General features: G+C 37.5%; 1 protein-coding gene across 1 annotated transcript in view; it reads right to left on the reverse strand.

Annotated features, from left to right (window-relative positions):
* LOC122792225 (CUB and sushi domain-containing protein 1-like) overlaps positions 1-23008 on the reverse strand; it is a 3080606-nt gene that overhangs the window by 1398992 nt on the left and 1658606 nt on the right. The window contains exons 31-32 of the mRNA XM_044059969.1: positions 1788-1884; positions 889-993 (exon numbers count right to left, since the gene is read on the reverse strand). Coding sequence (XP_043915904.1) covers positions 889-993; positions 1788-1884 — 202 coding nt within the window. The remainder of the gene's footprint in view (positions 1-888; positions 994-1787; positions 1885-23008) is intronic.

Raw genomic sequence — 23008 nt, forward strand, 5'->3', positions numbered from 1 at the left:
CACAGGAGGTGTAAGGTTAGCACTGAAAGTATCTGCTAATATATTAGCTATATCTTTGGAACCAGACTATGTGATACTATTATGTTTAAGCTCAGTGCATTGCCGGACATTATTTTAACATACTGGCATAATTAAAGGGAGATCTGTAGTTTCCTTTGATATCTATAGGGAACATAAGCTTATTTTGCACTTTACATTTCTAGTAGTGCTCTTAAGTTCTTTGTTGTCATGTGGTCCTGAGACTGAGGTATCAGGATTTCTTACACCTTTTCATTATTTTGTAGGGCTGAGTACTTTCTTACAACTTTTCTACTTACTCGCTTTATCTCCAAAAGTAATTTTTCTCAGAGAAGGTTTTAGATACTATGCCACTGTCTAAATAAAGACTTTAAACTTATCCAGATAATGTTAACATTAGCAATATGGCCCAACATAAAACTGACTATTGGAATAGCTGGTTGAGAAGAAAACCACAAACTTATTCTAAAGGGATTGAAAGAAGTCTGGGACAGAAGGTGGAAAATGAATGGAGAAAGAATATTAAGTTTACTGAAAAGTACTTACTAGAATGGTTTATTGCCTCATTTTGGCCAAAAAGGAAATGTGATGTAATGCAGTTTAACAATGAAATAAACACCACTGGCCAGTCAGAGTACTCAAAGCAGGCTAGTTGGTTAAACTGAAAGGGATGAAGCTTTTTAAAACGTGCAAGGAAGCCTTGCTGGGGAAGACATTTATAACACAGATGAGGGTAAAACATAAATCATAAATGCTCAGCAAATCATTAAAAAGTAATTGTGAACAGCACTGAATACACATCAACAAGGAATTAATTATAATTGAAACTACATTAAATAGCAGACTTTTATAGTATAGAGCATCTCTTACTTTTGTATTCCAGATGGAAACCTGCAGCAGAAACACTGATATCAGAGTAAAAATGCAAGTAAAGCTGATTTGAGGTGCTGTTTAGTAAAGGAGGCACAGTAGTTCCTGAGAAGGGAAAACAGAGAAGAGTAAGCAATTTGTTTAACAGTTTATAAATGACATCTACTTCTGTCTATCAATTGAACTATCTGATGCATACATAACAATATGTGTGTGTGTGTGTGTGTGTGTGTGTGTGTGTGTGTGTGTGTGTGTGTGTGTGTGTGTGCGCACACATAACCCTGGTGCAAGTGTTTTGGCAGTAGCTTTTTTCCCAACAGAGCTGCACAAACACTGGAGAAAGAAAGAGAAGTTTCTGCTGACTGAGACTTTTGCTGCATGATTTACTGATAACAGGACTTGCTCTCCATAAATATGTAGATACACATATTAATGTCTTGCTTAATGGACATAGTTCTCAGTACAGACGTTTTGTGTATTAGCTCAGCATACATAACATAAACTTGGGATTATATTACTATACTGATCTGGGATGTTATCATTCACTAGATGTGAATGAATATGATGCGGATAACTGGAATTAAAATTATTCACTTTTGACTGGAATGTGTAAGGGCAGAAGACGCACATCAGATTTTATAATGAATTAAGGATTGTAAATGTTCCAGTCTGAAAAATGCAGCAGACTAACTTTTGCATGCAAATAAAACTGGATAACCTTCCCAGAGCAGGTTTATTAATGTAACACCCACATAGCATTGAATAGAAAAATATAGTTCTGCTTGGCTTAGTAGGTAATAGATTATGACCTTTTATTATCTATTTTAGCTTTGCCATAACAGTAGTTTGATTGTATCTCACAGACTTAAAATGTTAATGTATATATGAGTATTTCCCACCTGAGAAACTTCCAAGCATGGTTGCAGTGTTATCACCACCATCAAAAACTTCCAGGGAGTCCCAGTTGTGTTCTGTAGTAAAACTGATCACCTGAATCTAAAGAAAAAAATGCAGAAAGAATGCATTTACTGTTAGGGTTATGTTGCTTAGAAGGAAAACACAAACAGGTGTAGTTAACCACAAAGTAAGTTACATTTACATTCAGCAAAATGATAATTAATTGGTTAGATGACAGCTGAACTGAAAGAAACAGAAGCACCAAAATATTTGCACTATAAAGGCAAATCAATGCGACAACTAGGCTGACAACTTGTATACAGACACACTTTCTTTTCAATGTAAAAAATGAACTAGTATTTTATTACTAAATTAGCTTCATTCAGATGTTTGCAAAATTTGGTTACACTAATAGTAAATTGTGCAATACTGTTGCAAGGTAAAGTGATGACTGAACGTGCCCTAGGATTCAACAATGCCTACATTAAGTGTAAACTAAGTGAGCACCGTTCTGAGTGGACAGACAACACAGACATAACTCACACCTTCTTCCTCCTAATTTTAGTTTTCCTACTGATATTCTTGTAGCTTTAAATATTGACAGGGATTCATAAAGGTTACCACAAAGTGTAGACGACACGTACACTTAGCGTAATCCTTCTGAGTGACTAGAGAGCAGAAAAAAATTGTTAAGAATGTTCTTGAATACATATCGTGTAAAACTTAGTGTATACTTATTGTAGGCTTCATTGATTTTTACACCATAGTTCAACACTTCATATTTAGATATTATTCCATGTTCATCTCTATGATTCCATTTGGTCATTTCACAGTACTGTATTTGCACGTGCGTGTGTTTTATGCACAGATATAGACATAAACGTACAAGATACATAAATAACTCTTTTCCATGACACTTTCCAATCATGAACTTAGGTGACAGCTTGCATGCATTTAAATACTAGGTTATATAGGAAGTTAATATGGTTGAGGAAATATCTTGCAGATCGATCATCTGAATTTTTATATAGAACTTTATTAGAACCGACAAAAACTAATAGCACCATAAGTAAACTTTACTTGGAAACTTTAAATTATTAATACTGAGCAGGTAGGAAGGAAGTCTGGGTAAAAATGAACACTATTGGTAGGAATTAAAACAATATTAAGATACATCATAAATTCTGAATGCAAAAGCTAATGAAAGGGGATATTTATTTATTTATTTATTTATTATTTTACATTTGTTTACCGGGATAATCTGACTGGATACATGTCCATTTTCAGCGGAGGCCCGGGGAGTAAAGCTCCACATAGTCAAACATACAAAAGGTTACACAAGAAGTTAGAACACAATTAGAATATATATAAAAAAGTGGTAATATACCTTATGTACATTGGTTTAGAAGTGTTCCCTAGTAGGGACTCACAGTTCTCATGGACATACATACAAAGGTTACACAAGAAGTTAGAAAACAATTAGAATATATAAAAACAAAGTGGTAATATATCTTATGTACATTGGTTTAGTAATGTTGCCTAGTAGGGACTCACAGTTGTTATGAACAGACACAATTACAAGTAAGATTGTAACTCACAGTTAGTCCCTAGTAGGGACTCACAGTTCTCATGGACAGACACAATTATAAGTAAGATTGGATACATAGCATGGTGATGTAATTAGATGTTATGATAATTACTGATTATGCTATGATAATTATTGATTATGCTATTGTTTTATAACTTAATCCGGGCTGGTACATGGGCATAGCCAATTCAATTTGAGATACTGTTTGAAGGATTTTTTGAAGAGACTTTTGGAGGATTGTTGGGTTATATAGTTTGGCAAGGCATTCCAGGTTTTGCCAACAAAGTTGGTGAACAGGGATTCACTAGCTGAGTTATTAGCTTTGTGGGTTTGGACCAGTAATTTGTTGGCTGACAGTAGGGATCTCAGGTTGCTATATGGCTTAATATTTATAAGAGAGACTGTATGTTTAGGGTGATACAGAACTTTGTGCGCTATTAGGAGTTGATTGAATTGAATTAAGCTGTGCAGTTCTAGCCATTCTAGTTGTTTCAGGTTCTGGCAGTGATGGGTTCTATAGGTGGAGCCAGTGGCAAATCTGGCAATATGGTTGTAGGTATGGGACAACTTACTTAGTTCGGTTTTATTGAGGTTTGAGAGTACAGGTGAGGCACATAAAAGAGTAGAGAGTAGGTGTGATCGGGTGATTTCAGTCCTAGCAGTGGGGTTAAGAGTGTCTTGTTTCTATACAGTGATCCAAGCTTCTTATTGATGGTCTGTATGGTTTTGTTGACCTGTAGGTCAAATTTGAGATTATTGTCTATGATAACCCCTAGAAGTTTAGTGTGTTGATCTGGGGAGATAGTGGTGCCATTGTTAGACGTGACAGAGAATGGAAGTGTGGCAGATCTACTAGTGGGGGTGAAGAGTAGTTGTTTAGTTTTATTGGGGTTCAGTAGTAGGCATTGGTTGGTGAGCCAGTTCTCAATAATGTTAAATGTATTTTGGGTTAAGATCTGTAGTTCGGATGGGGAGGTGGCTGAACAGATAAGAGTGGAATCATCTGCATATTGAATACAGGTAGCTTTAGGGATAGCAATGTGAAGATTATTGATAAAAATAGAAAAGAGTAGTGGGCCTAGTATGGAGCCTTGAGGGACACCAAGTGTGAGAGGTAGCTGGCTGGAGAGTTTACCCTGCCATAGTACTGCCTGTTGTCTACCAATTAAGTAGGACTGGAACCACTGGATAGTGTGCGTGTTGAAGGAGATGGATTTTAGAGAAAGAATGAGAAGTTCATGGTTGACCATGTCAAAGACTTTTGATAGGTCAAGGAAGATGGTGGAGGTTAGCCTATTGTCATTTCTGTTATTGTTTATGGCATTGGTAAAGGAAAGGAGGGCTGAGGTGGTGCTGTGGTATGGCCTGAAGCCATGCTGGGAGTTGGATAGTAAGTTATTCTGTGTAAGGTATTGCATTAGTTGCTTGTGTATACATTTCTCCATTATTTTGGCTAGTGGGGAAAGAATGGCAATGGGTCTATAGTTGGACATGTCTTTTGAGCTACCACCTTTATGGAGTGGAATGACTTGGGATATTTTCCAGAGGGAGGGGATAGCATTTTCAGATAGGGTTCTGTTGATAAGGATAGATATGGGATATGCAATGGCATCTGCAGCTATTTGTAGGTACTCTGCAGGGAGGAGGTCAGCAGCGACGGTGGTAGATTTTAGTTTTTTTAGGAGAATTTTGATAAAACTAGTGGATATTGGTTGGAAGCTAAATTGGAGGCTAAATTCAGGGTGATTTGTGGATAAAGTAGGCGTGTGGTTTAAGTTTGTGGTGGTTAGGTGATTTGCTAGGGACTGGATTGTTTCAGTGAAAAAGTTATTATAAGCGTTAGCTATGGTCTCTGGGGAACTATGGGTATAGTTAGCCGGGATTGGGGTGGTAGAATGTCCTGGATGAAGTAGTTGATTTAAGCCTGCCCAGAACTTTTGGGGGTTGTTTTGGAGTTTTTGTAGGAGATTATGGTAGAAGCTTTTTTTATCCAGTAAAATAGATTTTTTTGTGTCATTCCTGAGTTGATGATATTTTAGATGGTCAAGTGGGGCTTTGGTTGTTCTCCAGCTGGCCCAGGCTCTGTTTCTAGCTTTGATTTTAGATTTGGTCTCTTTTGTGAGCCATGGTGCTGTGTTTGATCTAGATTTTATTGTATGTGCTGGAGCATGGGAATCAAAGATACTTAGGAATTTAGTGTTAAAGTGAGCTACAGCCTCTTCTAATGGTAATTTTTTTAGCTTTGACCAGTCAACTCTTTGTAGTTTGCTTAGGAATATTGCAGTGTCAAGGATGTTTCTGTTTATCACTGTTTTATATTTCATCTGGTGAGGGTTTCCTACCTTATGTTTTATGATATAGGTTAGAAAATGGTCACTAAGGTTGTCAAGGAGAGTGCTAACAGTATACAGTTGGGGTTGGATGTTAACTAAGATCCAGTCCAGGATATTTTCCCTTTTGGTCAGTTTGTTTATCCTAGTGGTAGAGGTTATGGTCTGTTTAAACCCAGATAAGTTTATAGGAGTGAGGGTGGGTTCAGAAGAGCAGGGGTGCCAGTCGGTGTTAAAGTCACCAAGAACTATGGTTTCTTGGGGATAAATAGTGGATAACTAGTATAGGATATCCTGTAGGGTATTTAAGTTTTTGCCTGACGGAATGTATCCGCAGACGATGTTTAAGCATTTGTACTGGTTAATCTGTAATTTGGTTATGAGGAGTTCAGCATTGTCGAATTGGGGTGGTTGAATGGTGTCTCTGTTAACAGTTAGAGTGCTTTTGTAAAGGACTGCTATCCCATCTCCTTTTTTAGTAGTACGGCCTAACTGGCTTACATTATATCCTGGGGGTAGTATCTCATTGTCGGTAGTACTAGGTTTTAGCCAGGTTTCTGTAAGACACAATGTCTGGGTAGTGGTTTGCTAGGAGGGCATGTAGGTTGGGAAACTTATTGTTAATACTTCTAATATTTAGGTGAAATGCTAGGAGGGAACTAGTGGGAGTATACATGGGTAGCTTGACTGTGGGGGTTGTGGTAGGGTAGTGGAGGTTATTGGGTGTGAGTGGGCCAGGACTGGGAAGAATATCCCCGTATGTTATAAGGTTATAGTGACAGGATATTCAAAGCTTTAGGAGTTTGTTTATTAGTTTTATATAGTCTTTGTCTTTAGAATTGTGTTTTGTGGTTTTACAGGGGTGATACATTATTGAGGGTCGTATATTCGGTTTGCTGGGAATGGCACAGTGTTTGGTGTTATGGGTGTAGTCATGGGTGTCTGTTTGACGTTGTGGGTAGTGAATACCATGGTCAAGTATTTGTACTTAGGCAGTAAGATGGTAAAATAGAAACAGCATAGGCATTAGGGTAATTAGTATTTTTTTACCTGTTTGCATTTTGTTAGGGGGGGGTGGGCCAAATTTGATGGTTGATTGTGCTAACTGGGTGTGGAAAAATGGAAGAGAAAATAAATGGGTGTGGGGGAGGGCTGTTGAATGATTGGATCTTAGTATGAGGGGAGTATGAGGGCAGTGGCTGAGCATAGCTTAAATATAGGAGTAGTGGGGGGCGGGTGGAAATTGGGGGCAGAGAGGGAAGCAGAGTGAGCTCGAATGAAGTGAGGGTGAGCGGAGTGGGGCTAACACTGACTCCAAGTATTTCCCTGGGCTTATGGTATGTTAAGGTAATGTTTTGGCTGTATTTACCTGATATAAAACTCAACATAATCCCTAAGTTTAATCATACATATTCATTCTTCAGAGAAGATTTTTTTTATTCCAATAGTAGCTTATAAGTATATGTACCTGATTTGTGAGAAAATAATTTCACTTAAAAGATAAGGCAATAGCAAACGTCTGCACAAAGCTTGTAAAGTTATCCAGATAATATTAAAATTAGCAACACATGCCCACGTAAAATTCCTGACAAAAAAATGTGCTACTATAAAGGATATCAAAATAAAGAAGTTAGCTAATATCATAGAACCACCCCCATTAAAAATGTATATGTGTATATATATATATATATATATATATATATATATATATATATATATATATATAATATTTATATATGCACACACACACACACACACACACACACACACACACACACACACACACACACACACACACACACACACATTAGAAAGTAGTATTTGTCACTGACTACATTCAACGGTGCTAACATCAAACAAAATACATCACATACAAAGCCCACTGACAAACATACTCAGTAAAAGCAACAAAGAATGCAAAAGAAAATCTAACAGTTTTCTCTCATTTGCAAAATAACCCAAACTACTTTAAATAAAATGACAAATAAAAAATGATACTCCTCACACCTTGCTGTGCAGTAATAACGCCAAAAGAAAAGAGCCAAAACTCTGTATTTGTCGCTTTGTGGCACAGACAGATGAAGCCCTGAGTACCCTGCAGACAACCCAATATTACTAGTGGCTTGGACATTGGAGCAACAAGGTAGGGCAGCGTGGCAGAGTGTGTTCATGAAAGGTCACCCACTCTGGGGGAAAGGATCTATGGCTGCAGTTCAACAATCACATCACGCAGCAGATCCATGCTGACAATGGATACAGCCATAGATCAGGAATGTTAGCTTGGCCCAGTCAAGCTGGTGATGGTATCCTTCTGCATCGTGTGTGTGGAAGCACACAGAAACATTGGGAGGGCACTGTTGGGCCTTCACTGGCTTCCATCTCCCCATGTGTCACCTTATTCATGTGTAGTTACCCTAGTCCTACCACTGTCTTGAAACCCAACCCAAAACATAACATTACAAAAATGTTTCCCATAATACTGCCCCCCCCCCCCCCCCCACACACACACACACACACACACACACACACACACACACACACACACACACACACACACACACACACACACACACACACACACACACACCTCAAATAACCAAACATGCACACCACATCTATCCCCTTGCCTAACCATTACTCTCATCCTAATCTGCATAATCTGCAACACACTCAAATACGCACACTAATACAAGACCTAATGACAAAACATCTGGTGCTCCTGAAAGCTTTTGCATTTGTAAGCAACCTGTCTACCTGAATGCAAGCCTCACACCCCACGCAACTAATGTTCCTGGCATTGACATTTCCTATACTCAGACACATCATTTCATCATTTCATAGTTCAATTTGTCGATAAAAGTGTATTCTACATCAGCTGTCACTATATTTCCATCTCACTCTGTACGTTTGTCTATATAGATATATATATATATATATATATATATATATATATATATATATGTGTATATATTGTTTATATGTGTCCATGTATATCTGTATACACACACATACACAGACACACACATATATGTATACAGAGATGTATATGGATCAGTTAAAAGAAAATTATTGACTGAAACAAGGACACTGACTAAAAATCTTTTTTCACCAAAAGTCCATCTGAAATGATAAGGACACAGAACAGAAGAGATAAGATGTTTCTCCTTATCCTAATGTAGTGCAGTCTCTGAGTTAGTATATTTAGAGATGTGGAGATATGGGGGGATGCAGAAGGGCTTTCCTCCTGTAAAAAAATGTTTTTGTATTTTTAGTGTAGATGCTGGTATGGGATTATAAAGTTTCTGTTTTTTTTAATCAGAAATACTTCAAATTTTGTTGATTCTATCAAAACACCCGTAATAAATGTTTCTGGGAGTTGGAAGCTGAGATAAGAAAATGATGCCAAAAATATTTCCATGTTTATTAATTACAATTGGCCACTGGTTCTAATCGTAATGTAGTCTAGGTTGTGCGATACATATATCCAGCGCTCCTACACTGCTCTAAACTTTTTAGGAGTGCCTTCTTTTATGAAGTAGAAGGGGATATACAGTAAACTCTCAGTTAACTAGACCTCAAGCAACCAGAAAATAAATAAATAAATAATTGAAAAAATACAGTACAATTTTCATGTGTTGCACTTTCTACCCCCCCCCCCGCAGAAAAATACTTACGTTTTTAGAGTTTTAGAGTTTTAAAAAGGAAAATAGGAATAAATTCCCTCTCCCCAACCTACGTCAAACCAAACAAATAGTACAGGGTACAGTATTAGTCAGGCCTATTTTTAATACTAACTCTCAAGCAACCAGAAAATGCAGTTATCTGGCATCTACCAGTCCCCATGGGTGCCGCTTAACTGAGAGTTTACTGTATTTAGACAGGACAGCTACAGCTCAGTACTTACTTAGTATAAAAGCAGTTCCTCACCATCCTCGCTGTAATATTTCACGTAGTTCTTCACAAATATGGCTGAAGTATAACATTCATTTTGAAAATTTAATTTAAATTAAATTTAATTGAAACTACTTTAATTATTATTTTTGTTAATTCTCCCTTTAATGAAATAGTTGACTATATGACAGCCAATTAATCAAAAGGTGAGACAATCAAAAGCAACATGGCTTACTTGCTTTTTGAACTGGTTTTTTTTTTTCTGAGTTGGCTTTGTGGTGCATGCCCATGGTGCCATTAGCTTTGTAGAAGCCATGTACAAATTATGTAGCCTATAGCCGCAGGAATATTAGGAATAAGCACGATGGCACTGACTGTGATGACAGCATCATATATTATGGTAATAACTAACAGACAACTGCTATGAAGTCAGAATTAGTATTATAGAAAGGAACATCGTTCATTGCAAGAAACCAAGCTATTACAAACAACTGAATAATGAGGACTTTACTGCATTAGGACACTGGACTTTGAAAGACGTGAAATAGGTCTCCTGAAGGAAGATAAGACATCTGGTAATGTAACCTTTCACTGCCCCAAACACTGATTTAAGATGAAAGGAATGGTGAGATAAAGGAACTGCTGTATGACAGTATGGGCATACACGCCAATGATATGAAACTATCATGTCAGGTTGTGGCTCGCCAAATTAGTGGCAATGTGCACAAGCTATAGGACATACCATGCAGGGCACAGTGAACCCTGTCATTTTGTTCAGGCCTGAGAATACATTTTATGGTGGGGGCAGGATAAGGTGCTAAAAGTGATTCAGTATGTTGATACAGGAAGGGGGGGGGGCATGATAACACGTTTGTAGATGAAGTTTATAGGTTCATAGGTTGGTACTAGGCTATTGGCCCTAGGGCCTATACAAGCCTAGCCAAACAATTCCCCGGATATTTCTTTCAACAATATTTACTTCCCTGGACCCCTGTCTAGCAGGGTGACTGACATGATCCCCGGGGTGAATTTCCTATCTCCCATCCTATTGTTAAGGTTCCTTTTGAAGACGACCAAGGAGGCTTTCTGCTTGACATGTATGGGCTTTCTATTCCATAGTATGGGGAGTCACTGAGTCAGGAACCTATCCCTCCAGCATGTTTTGTTCATTGTGATGACAAGGTTTAGATCCCTGGAGTTTGTGGCTCTGAGAGATTGGGATTTCTTTAAGTGGAGCATGTCCAACAGCTCACGGTTTGACATGGCCTTGTATGTTAAGCAGAGATCACCTCTGAGTAGACGATATACCACAGAGTATAGCTGGAGTTTTTTTAGATGGTCAGCATAGTGCATCTGCTTTAGGCCTGTGATTCTTTTAGTAAGGTATTTCTGCGGCCTTTTCAGCTGTTGCAGATGTCTTGTGAGGTGCATACCAAATGGGGCATTATACCCTATTAATAGGTCTAATGAGGGATGAGTACAGTGGCACAATGACCTCATTTTTTCTGGATTAAAACCCCTTAGTGATGAGGTGTACACATAAAAGGATTTCCTGACTGTTGTGGTGATGTGGTTATTGAGGGTGAGACCACTGTCCACCTGTGTCCCTAAGTCTCTCATCACACTTTCAGTATTTAGTGTACTGCCACCTATGTGGTAATTCATGGGTACATGTTTTTTCTTAAAAGGGATAACTATACACTTCTTGGCATTAAACTTGAGCACATGGCTCTGGCACCAAGCATCTGTTTCTATATGGCCCTTTTGTAGAATATCCGCATCATTTGGGGATTCAATAATGGCTCCCAGTTTGCAGTCATCTGCAAACTTTGTTAGCCAGAGTCCCTTAGTGTTGGCCTGTACTTCATAGAAGTAGATGCCAAACAAGAGCGGTCCCAGGACTGAACCCTGAGGTACTCCACTTGTCACTTGTCTGGGTCTGGATTTGGAGTCGGCTGCTTTTACAGTCCGGGTTCTGTCAGTAAGCCAGTTGGCAACCCATCGAGTGATGTAGGGATTTATGCCCAGCTTAGTAAGTTTATCTATGATTCCAGACGGGGGATGGTGTCGAAGGCCTTGGCGAGGTTCAGATAGGCTGAGTGGACCACCTTACCTTTGTCCACAGCTCTGGAGACTGATTTGAAGAAGTAAATCAGGTTCAGGAGACAGGATTGGCCCTTTGCGAACCCAAACTGGGTGGGGTCCAGTGTTTGAAGGTTGCCAATGGCTTTGTTTATAAGTTCTATGATAATGCATTCCATGCCCTTGCAGATCAGGCTCGTCAGACTGATGGGACAGTAGTTCCCAGGATAACTGTAGCTGTGCACCACTCACTTTGTAGTTCATGTAGTACACAGCCCGGGATGTTATCTGGTCCCATGGATGCTGTATTCTTAGCTTTGTGAGTGCGGTTTCTACCTGTGTGGCCACTATTAGCAGAATCTGGCAATCTTTTGGTATTGAGATGGGCCCTTTAAGGGGTGAGAGGGGGTTGATGTTGGCACTAAATTGATCTGCCAGGATATTATAAGAAAGGGAGTATGATGTGTCAAATCCCAACAAGGACAAGTAAGTGGGTGACCTATGGTGATTAGGGCAGCATACACTCAAATGGGGCATCTTAAAACAGCCATGCATAGACACTGACTGATGTGTATACTATGCATTACACATTTTTCCATGGGCTCATGCATGAGGCAATAACTACAAATATTTACCACCTAGAAATCTGATATGTTACTGCATTGCCCTCTGTCCTCATGGTACAAGCATCCAGCCCACAGGTGATGCAGACAAGCCTTTCTCAGAGACAGTGAGGCATGGAGAGACACAGAAAATCAGTGCTGTGGGTGACCATAATAGAAGTCAACATCAGGTATAACAAAGGGTAACCAATATCATAATGTATACCAGGAACAAGGTATGGGACTTTGGCAGAGGCATGTTCACCTAAGGCAATAGACCACCAAAACAGAAGAAGCTCACAGAGGAAGAGGAGAAACAGTATTTGTGTCATAACATCTGTCTTGGGAGTGGGCCCCCATACTCGACGGAGGCCTGGATGTGGGAGCTGAACTAGTGGTAACTACATGCAAGTTTGTAGAGATGCACCTGATTTGTATTAGCCCTTACAATGGCATATATACAGTGCATTCTATGTGAAGCAAGAAGGCTTGGTCAGCAAGGGGCTCCTGCATATCTGCCTTACAGGGGCCCCTAACCTCCAGCTGCAAATTATGTAGGTATCCAAAGAGCATTTGCAGATTGTGTCATAAAGCAGCAAACCTGGGGGGTCCATTTATTACAATGCTATGAAAAAATACAGTTTCAGTGGTTTCACAGATCATACTGGTAGAGGGTGCAGCAACACAGGACAGTACATGCCTGATGTCTGTATTTGATGATGGAATGATGGAGGCCTTAAATGTGGAATTCCCTTCCTAAGCTCAAAGTTTCACAACTTTGAACTGCAAATGATCAAAACATTACGATCAAAGTTTTGAAACTTCAAACATTTTGAATGGAGATCTCCATACAGGCAGAATGAGAAATTTGTTGTTTTCCTCACTGTAGTGTGATCTCGGAGTTGGTATATTTATTTAGCAGGGGATGTGGGTGTAGGAGGCTTGCCCCCATGCAAAAAAGTAAAAAAAAAAATGTTTTCTTTTTATTTTATTACAATTTTGAAGTTTCAAAACTTCGATCTTATGGTCTTGACCATTTGCATTTTGAAGGTCTGAAACTTTGAGCTTGTGAAGTAGATCCATATTTTTATATATGTGTATGTGTGTATACAAATATGCGTATCCATATACATATCTCCCACATTTGAGCAGCCTGTAGAGGGACAATCCAAAATGCCAACTTTGACAATGTTTGGCAAAGTTTCTGTTGCTCTAAGGCCTACCAGGCTCTAAATGGAACTTCCCCATCCACAAGACATCAGTAAAATGTGCTACCTCTGACATATGCATCCACCCCACTGAGGACAGGCATGGAGGGATATAGTGCCATCATGGCTACAAGTCTTTGTACCTGACCTAAGTGAAATACTTATAAATACATTATTCAGCACATGTGGAGATTAGTGATCCAGGCATAAATAACTGTCAACAACACCATTATGGAAATGGTGAGTGCGCTGAGTGGACTGTGGCACAACATGCAACACCTACATGACCTGTCAGATGGCATCCAGCAGCTGTACAGGGGTATGGGGTATAAAGGCAAAGAGCACATGGTGAAGCTCAGGTCACTGATGGCTAATATGGCATCCACTTGTGCACAGATGAGTCAGATGGTGATAGTCTTGTGGATTTCCTCTGCAGCTTCTGTTGTGCATGCACCTGGACAGATGCAGATACAAGGTGGCCACTCACTGTTGAGACATAAAAAGAGGACACAGAGCATTCCTGAGACAGCATCACTCTCAGCTCTGTCTACAGAGGCCATCACACCCGGCTGTGTCAAGTCATGCACATGTGACCATCAGTGCTCCTCAGGACCACCCCGGGGAAACCTTAAACTGCTACATGCTCTCACTTCTCTAGATGTAAACTATCACTGGCTACTCTGGACAGATGGAGCACCACACCTACATGTGGCTATCAGGATGGTCATAGATGCCATGCATTGGATGGTTTCTGACATGGAACACCCCATTGCTGTGCACATCTACACTTCTGTAGCTCTTCTCCATCATTGCCATGGACTTCATCAAACCCCAAGACCACAGACCATCACAGTATATATTGCTGATTTTTGTGAAATGGCAGTTCCACACCACCACTACTGCAGGATCTAATCCCTGACATCACACAATCTGCTAACAAACTGCATTGTTGTCACATGTCACTGTGCTCCCTAGCTTTGCAAATCATGATGACTGTGCTCTGCCCACCCCCAAAATGATGATATATGATGCACAGAATTGCCAGTCCATTCAGTATACCGCATAGTCTGGGTTTGATAATGCATACATATATTTTATCCTATGCTGACCAGGTTAATCCCACAAAGCTAATGACCTCTTTTCATGAAAGACTTGAAGTGGTATTTATACTACCAGGAGAAATTTGGCCAGGGTATTGGGGAATTTCGCCCACTTGTCATTGCTATGAGTGGGGACCCATTTTGCATGAGCACCTCCTGAGGCAGCCCAGAGAAGCAGGAATGCAAATGAAGAGAAAAGGAGATAATGGAGTGGTGAGAGAAATGCAGGAGAAAGTCAATATCAATTCCAAAGAATGCATGCAGGATTCAAGGAGATGTTTCACAGAAATCTGTTTGATGGAGATGAATCAGCAAATGCTGGATCTATAACTGCAAATCTTCTGCTGGGAGGGATGTGGGATAATTTACTTAAACAAATGGTGATGCAGAGCAAGCCAGACAATGAAGGAGATGTTTCCTGGGGGAACATTATAGAGAAAATATAATAGGAGGATGCAAATGTAATCCGCAGTATTAAAAATAAAATTGCCCCCCTTCATGCACTACTTGACGTACACTCATTCGACATCCTTTGCTTGTCTGAAACCTGGCTTAAACCAGTAATTCAGGACAAGGAGATTATTATCCCTGGCTACAACATCCATCAACTAGACTGTAATGTAAAAAAGGGTGGTGGAGTAGCAATCCTCTATAAATCAGGGATGCAAATCACTGCCTTACAGGATAAACCTCCCTCTAAAAGTAATGCCGAAATCCTTATATACAAACTCCAGATTAATGCCTACAAATCCATCTATATAATCTGTATATACCTGCCCCCAGGCAACAACAGCAGTACCTTAGAAGAAATCCTTAGCTGGCTGGCCATACACTTTCCACAAGAAACAATAGTCCTTGGGGATGTCAATATAGACTGGAATACCTACTCTTCAACTGACCCTTCCACCCTCTTAAATCTTCATGGTTTTTCACAAACCATTCTTTCCCTCACCAGAACAAAAAAACATAGCAACAAAGAAAGCATTTTAGACTGGATTCTGATAAATAGCCACCACCAAACATATACAGTAGGTACACTGCCTGAGGATATAAGTGACCATGCCCTTATTTACTTAATTAGACATAAAACTGATACCCCTAATTTAACTAAATACAAAATGGTTAGAACAAACAAAAATTTTAACCCTGATAGATTTGAAGCTGAACTTAGGTCCTGCAATTGGTCTCCTCTTAAACACCTCCCACTGGATGATGCCGTGATTTATTTTAACTCTACATTCTTATCTATTCTTGACTCACATGCTCCCACAAGGTCCATCAGACTTTCCTCAAAAGCCGCCCCTTGGCTAACAAAGGACACAAGGCAAAATATTATTCTGAAAAATAAACTCTGGTCCAAATACCGCAGTACTAAAGATCCCACTGACCAACTCAACTTTAGACAAGTAAGAAACATTACAAAAAAAGCAGTAATTCTTGATAAAAGAAACTATTACTGCCATCTGCAACAGGCTAACCTACATAACCCACAAAAGTTCTGGGCAGGAATAAATAGTCTCATGAAGCCTGGCCACTCGGACACTCGAAGCCCAGCAGGCACCTCCCAAGATAACCCCAAACAGACTGCCAATGCCTTTAATACCTTCTTTACTGAAACTGTCCAGTCCCTTTCCAATCAACTCTCCCCTGATATCTCCTGACTTTCCAGCTCCTCTAACACTTCTATTCCCACATTTCAACTACAACCTGTTCCCACTTCACTCATTTGTTCTCTGCTACATAAACTTAAGCCACCCTCTCCATCTGCTGACCTTCTACCTGCTCTATATCTAAAAGTTGCTGCTAATGCATTAACCTACCCCATCGCCATCCTGATTAACAGAACCATTGAAGAAGGCTACATTCCTTAATTCTGGAAAATATCTCATATTATTCCCCTTCATAAAGGTGGAAAGTCAACTGAACTCTCTAACTACCGACCCATAGCCTTGCTCTCTCCTCTTGCTAAAATCATGGAAAAATGTGTCCAGAAGCAACTTCTGAATCACCTGTTAACTAACAATCTGCTAGCTAATTGTCAACACGGCTTTAGACCCTACCATAGCATCACCGCTGCCCTCCTCTCCTTCACAGACCACATCAATAAAAATAGGAACAATAATACCCTTAGCTCTGCTATATTTATTGATCTATCCAAAGTCTTTGATATGGTCAATCATGAAATACTGTTACACTTACTTAAATAAGTTGCACTAGACACAAGCTCAATTAAGTGGTTCCACTCTTACTGCACAACAGACAACAAGCTGTGCGGTGGCATAATAACTTATCCAACCACCTCCCCATTACTCTAGGAGTCCTCCAAGGCTCAATTCTTGGCCCTCTCCTCTTTTCAATTTTCATTAATGATCTTCATACTCATATTTCTCCTGCCACCTGTATACAATATGCAGATGATTCTACTTTAATCTGTTCTGCCTCATCCCCTTCTGTACTGCACTCTCTCACCCAAAAGACTTTCAAAACCAATGAGATGTGGTTCCTCAAACAATGCTTAATTTTGAACCCCAAAAAAACAAATTATTACTTTTCTCACCGACCTGAAAATCCTCTCCACTGAACTTCTGTGTCACATCAAATAATGGCACCAACATATCATCCAACTACCAAACTCCTCGGAGTTGAGCTAGACAACTATCTGACCTGTGACACACACATCAATAATACTATAAAATTAGTTAACAGAAAACTAGGCTCCCTCTATAGAATTAAACCATTCCTTACTCCACTTGCCAGAACTTCCATTGCTCAGTCCCATCTTATTTCCACCCTCCTGTATGCCTCCCCTATCTACACTTCAGTGTCCAAAACTAACCTCAGCAAATTATCTGTTGCCTACAACAATATTGCCAGATTTGCCTCTAACTCTACTTTTAGAACACATCACTGCCAAAACTTAAGGCAACTACGATGGCTCGAACTACAAAACCTAATTATATTTCACCAGCTCTCCTTAGGCCACAAAATCCTTTACAAACCTACTAACACTCCCATTCTCACTTCACTTATCACTCCTTACTGCAATCTTAAAAGCCTCCGGTCCTCCGACAAACTACTTATATCCACTAGTAAACCCAATAACACAGCCGGCAAATCCTTGTTCTCCAACACAGTAGGAAAAACTTGGAACACTCTTCCTCTCAATCTCATAGCAATCTCCTCTCTTCCCTGCTTTAAATCCCAACTCAAAACTCACCTCAAAGCCCACTGGCTCTGCCCCTATAGCAACCCTAACTAGCTCACATTGGGTATCTAGGTACTCTCAACTTTTCTGCTTTAACTAACCAGCTTTCCTTGTGTATCTAGGTACGCTCAACTTTTTAGCTTTAAGAAACTCTTAACAAAACACACTTTTTATTTCTCATCTTCTGTTTTTGTAGTTAATGTCTAATGTGTTTTGATGTATACACTATACATATGCTTAATTTGTACCTGTTCTTACTATGTTTCCATGTGGAGCTTTTCTCTCTGGGCCTCTGCTGAAAATGGACATATATCCAGTTGGACTAGCCCGGTCAACAAATGTAAAATAAATAAATAAATAAAAATAAATATTCTTGAAGAATAGTGGTGAGATGGAAAAGAAAACATATGCAAAGAAAGTAAAAGAAGGCAAAAGTGAAGTAGCCGAATTTAAAAAAAAAGCATCAGAAAATGAAAAAAAAAACAGAAGTACATGGCAAAGATTCAAGGTAAAGAAGACAAACAAATGTACAGATGTGAAGTATGGGAAAATTTAATAGAAACTTTGGGTGTAAAAGCAAATGAGGTGATAGCAATTATTCTTATTAATAAAGAGATATTCTGTGACATATTTGGGACTGTTTTTTCAAGAGAAAATTTTCTTGGAGAATATGAAAAAAAGAAAGTCTGTAACCCATGTAATATTCATGTTATAAAAGCATTTAACAGGGGAAACAAAAAAAATCATGCAGAAGTTCGAACAGAAATGTAAAGAGGGACTTCAAAAAGACATTTTAAATCTTACTGGACATTGTAAATATTTATGATAAAAGGTTGTTTATGGACTGGCAGATGGGACTGCAGTACTTTGTTAAAAATAGAAAGAGAAAAATTATACTTATAACAAGCACCATAAAATGGTTGTTGGAAAATGCTGGGGACAACCCAAAACATTTTTTATGTGGAAAAGAAGGACATATGATAAGTATCTGTGGTAAAAGAAAATGTTATATTTGTGGGGAAATAGAACATAATTCAAAAATGTGAATTTAAATGTTATAAATATAACAAAATTGGACATTTATGGATGGATTGTAAAAATGAAAATAAGAGCAAGGAAAAGAAAGAGAAGAAAATGAACAAGGAGAAGAAATTTTAGTAGTAGAAATAGAAGAAAGAATAGATAGGGAAAAAAAAGGGACACACAAGACTCAACTAAGTGATGAAGAAGATATAAATTGGGAGATAGTAAAAGAAAAGTAAATAATTCTATAGGTAAAGGGGTAAAAGACAGAACAAGAAAATTTAAATGGACAAGTACAAAAGAAAAAAAAAAGGAAACTGATGGAAAAGAATACATACAGCTAATGGTTGGAGGTTGGTATTATGCTTAAGGTGTCTGACTCACAAACACAAGGTACAATGTCTGAATTTCACCTTTGGGAGGGAAATTGGAGGGTATAATTCACATGATGCAGATGTAATGATATTAGAAGACAATTTTTAACAAAAGAAGAAGGATTACAAACACAGAAACTATGAGGAGGAACGATAACCTGGAATTTGAGAAATGAGAGATGTTCTGGAAAAGCCATATCCTATAGAAATATAGTCAAGATATTAGTAGTAACTGTAGAAAACATGGGAAGATTAACCATTGTAAATTTAAAATGGAAACAACAATTATATAGAATTATAACATTATATACTTGTACTAATTGTAAAGAAAGGAAAGGTTTATTTCATCACATTTTAGATTATGTACTGATAAATATGAATATTATAATAGCAGGAGACAATAATTATGATTTAGGAGACAAGAGTCAAAAGAAAGGAAATAATATAAGAAAAAATGTTAAAAGTTATAACATATGGTAAGTTAAAATTTTGGGACTTACAAAAGGGGGTATGTATAGAATTGAAACAGATTATTTTACAGTATCAGAAAGTTTAGTTACAGGAGAAGGGGAGGCAATTGAAACATGATTTTCTTATCATACTGCAATATAGCTAGAGATAAAGGAAAACAAGGAATATTTAAATCAGCAAAGGAATAAAAAAGATACATTTGAACATGTGTAATGAAGAAGGGAAGAGACTAGCAATACAGTTATGAAAATATCATATTACTATGAGAACATTTTACAAATATTTGTCTGAACTGTGGATGATATTTACGGAAAAATATAAAAATGATTTTTTAAGTGGCAATATGATATGAGAAAAGTAGAGAAAGAAAAATATAAAAGAACATATGATGACACATTGGATGATTTAGATCATAATGATATAAAGTGTTTTGACAAAGAAGATAAATTATATGAAGGAAATAAAAAAAAAATAGAAGAATAATTTAAGTGAATATATTTTTTACAAGAAAAATAATAAGTATCAAGTTACTTAAGCAGATCAGTAAATGAAAATGGTAGTTTAATGAGAGAAATAAAAAATGTAAAAGCAGAAATAGGATGAACTCAGCAAAAGATTCTGAATAGTGCAGTAAAATATGTACAAGAAATGTTTAAAGATAAAAGAAGGTAGGGAAAATAATATGGAAAATAAAAAAGCTAACAGAAAAACAGAAAAAAGGAATTGGAAAAGGAGATTTCTTTATATGACCTAGATAAAGCATTAGAAAAGGTAAGTATAGATTCAGCCACAGAAGCAGATGGGATAAGGTATGAAATGCATAAAAATGTAATGGTTTGGGGAAAAAAAGGATATTTTTAAAGATTTTCAATGAATGGTTAAAGAAGGTTTTATGCATAAAGAATTTTGTAGTGGAATACTTAAATTCATATGGAAGAAGAAAGATATAAGACAATTAAAAATACTGTAGACTGATAGAGATGAATAATAATGATTATAAGATATTTATGAAAATAACGCAAACATGATTTGAAATTAAAATTGAAAATATTATGGAAGATGGTATACATACTATAAAGGGGAAGGGCTGTCAACGATTATTAATGATAGATAAGTTGTGGATGATATAAATAGAATAGAAGAATCAGAAATCATGATAGGAGACCTTAATAAGGCATTTGATGCAATTGGATATGAAATGCTATGGGCAGTTATGAAAGAATATAATATGTGAGAAAGTTAGGAAATTATGCTTGTCAGCATACAGTAATAATAAAGTAAAAATTTTGTGGCTGGTTAAGCCAAGAAGTGCATGTGAAGATTGGTGTTAGACATGGAAACCCAAGGATTAAGAATTCCAGTCCTATTAACATGTGCAAATTACAATATTATAACATTACAATAGTTATAATATATAACATAATAATTGCAAAAAACAACATTTTCCGAAATGAAGTAATAATTTGCACAAATGAGTATCTAGAGGTAATATGGAAGGCTTTAAATAAAGTAGAAACTAAAGGTTTAGGTGATGTAGCAAAGATAGGGAGTACATATTGTACAATGAATGAAATTTCTGTGTTAGGTATAAAACTGGGGAATAAAAATGTAAGTAGAATTCAAAGGAAAAAAAGAGCAGCATAAATAGACAAACCTGTGTTTTTGGGAGATCATGCAACTTATTCAGAAAAAGAAGCTTATTTGATAAATTCAGCATTGATGGGAAAAAGAGCATACTCGGCAAGTACATTTATGTTACCAACAGTTTTTGAAAGGAATTATTGCAGGTATTTTCTTTTCATTTATATTGGGTTCAAGATTAAACCCAGTGAAAAGTGAAGTTTTGTATGTAAATAAATGGGAAGAAGGAAGGTACAGTGGTGCAGTGATAACATTGTCACCTCACAGCAAGAGGTTCTCCAGTTTGATTCTTGACTGGGGTGCCTTCTGTGCAAAGTCTGCATGTCCTCTCTACATTTGTGTGGGTTTCTTACCACATTACAAAGACATGCATCTGGAGCATTTTTCCCTGGGCCTGTGCTGAAAATTGGCTTTGTTCCAAGTTGGACTTTCCCCAGTTAACAAATATTAAATAAATAAAAATAAAATAAAAAAGAGGGTTTAAGGTTAATTAACTCAGTGAAGTATGCTGCTTCGTTACATTTACATAAAGTGTAAAAGTGGATAAATTTAAGAACATAAAAGATTAGAAGTAAAATTGTATAAATAGAAGTATGGCAAATTTGAAGGTATGGTAAAAGAGTGAAAGTGACAAAGAGCAAATAAATGAAGACGTAAATGTTTTTGTGGAAAATAAAAACTGATGATATAGAAAAGAAAAGTATGGTATGAGAATGTAATGTTAAAACATTATGTAAAACCATGGGAACTCTAACAGATGGAAAAAAAAGCTATAAAAATAAGCAAATGGTGTAATAAGAAAGTAGAATGTCAAGATTTTTTTTGTGGGGACTGGTAATTACCAGTAAAAGAAAATATGCCATATAAAAAGAAAAGTGATAAAATATGTTTACATTGTCAAGAAGAAGACACTACTGAATATGTGTTTTGGAAATATAAGAGAGTAAAAAAGCTCTGGGGAAAATTATGTAAAGGATGTTTTTGAAGATATAAAAGAAGTGGACAAAATACACATGGATATGATTACATATGGAAATTATAAGAATAGATGTAAATAATATGCTAAAATAATAGATAAAAAGTCACATGGGTTATATGGAATGAAAGAATAAATGAAATTATGCTTAATGGTAAATAGATTTTCGCAATAATATTAAGTAAAATCAGATGGTGGTTATGGATAAAGGAGTGAGGGTTCTAATAAGGATGAAAATTTAGTATGATTGCAAGGAAATGTCTGAGTATGTGAAAATAGATTGGTATATCTATATATTTGTAAATATTTTGTAAATAAGAGTTCTTTTTCTTTCAAGGACCCCTACGCTTTTTAATAGGTTCTGTGGGATCTTTTACATCCACCTGAGCTGCCACCAACTCAAGCAGATGAGACTTCAGTTTAACATCTCATACAAAGGATGACTCGCTCATGAAAACTGAGATCTTTAAAAATGAACATCCTGGCAAGGTTGCATAAATATCAGTTACAAGTAGTTGTGATGTCCCCTCTCTTGGCCATTAATCAAGGAGCCTGAATCCACACCACTAACACTGGACAGGGACATTTACTTGGAACAAAAATAGATACACACAATATTTCCAGATGCACCTCTCTGCAACAGGCATGGTTTTCCTTAAGAGCATACAAAGTCATTGATAATACTCCCCACTGGCACAACTATAGAGCTGAGTACTCAGCCAAGTCCTCTAG

Source organism: Protopterus annectens, chromosome 1.part2, assembly GCF_019279795.1.
Source record: "Protopterus annectens isolate FY-2018-M chromosome 1.part2, PAN1.0, whole genome shotgun sequence".
In the NCBI taxonomy this organism is placed as follows: Eukaryota; Metazoa; Chordata; order Ceratodontiformes; family Protopteridae; genus Protopterus; species Protopterus annectens.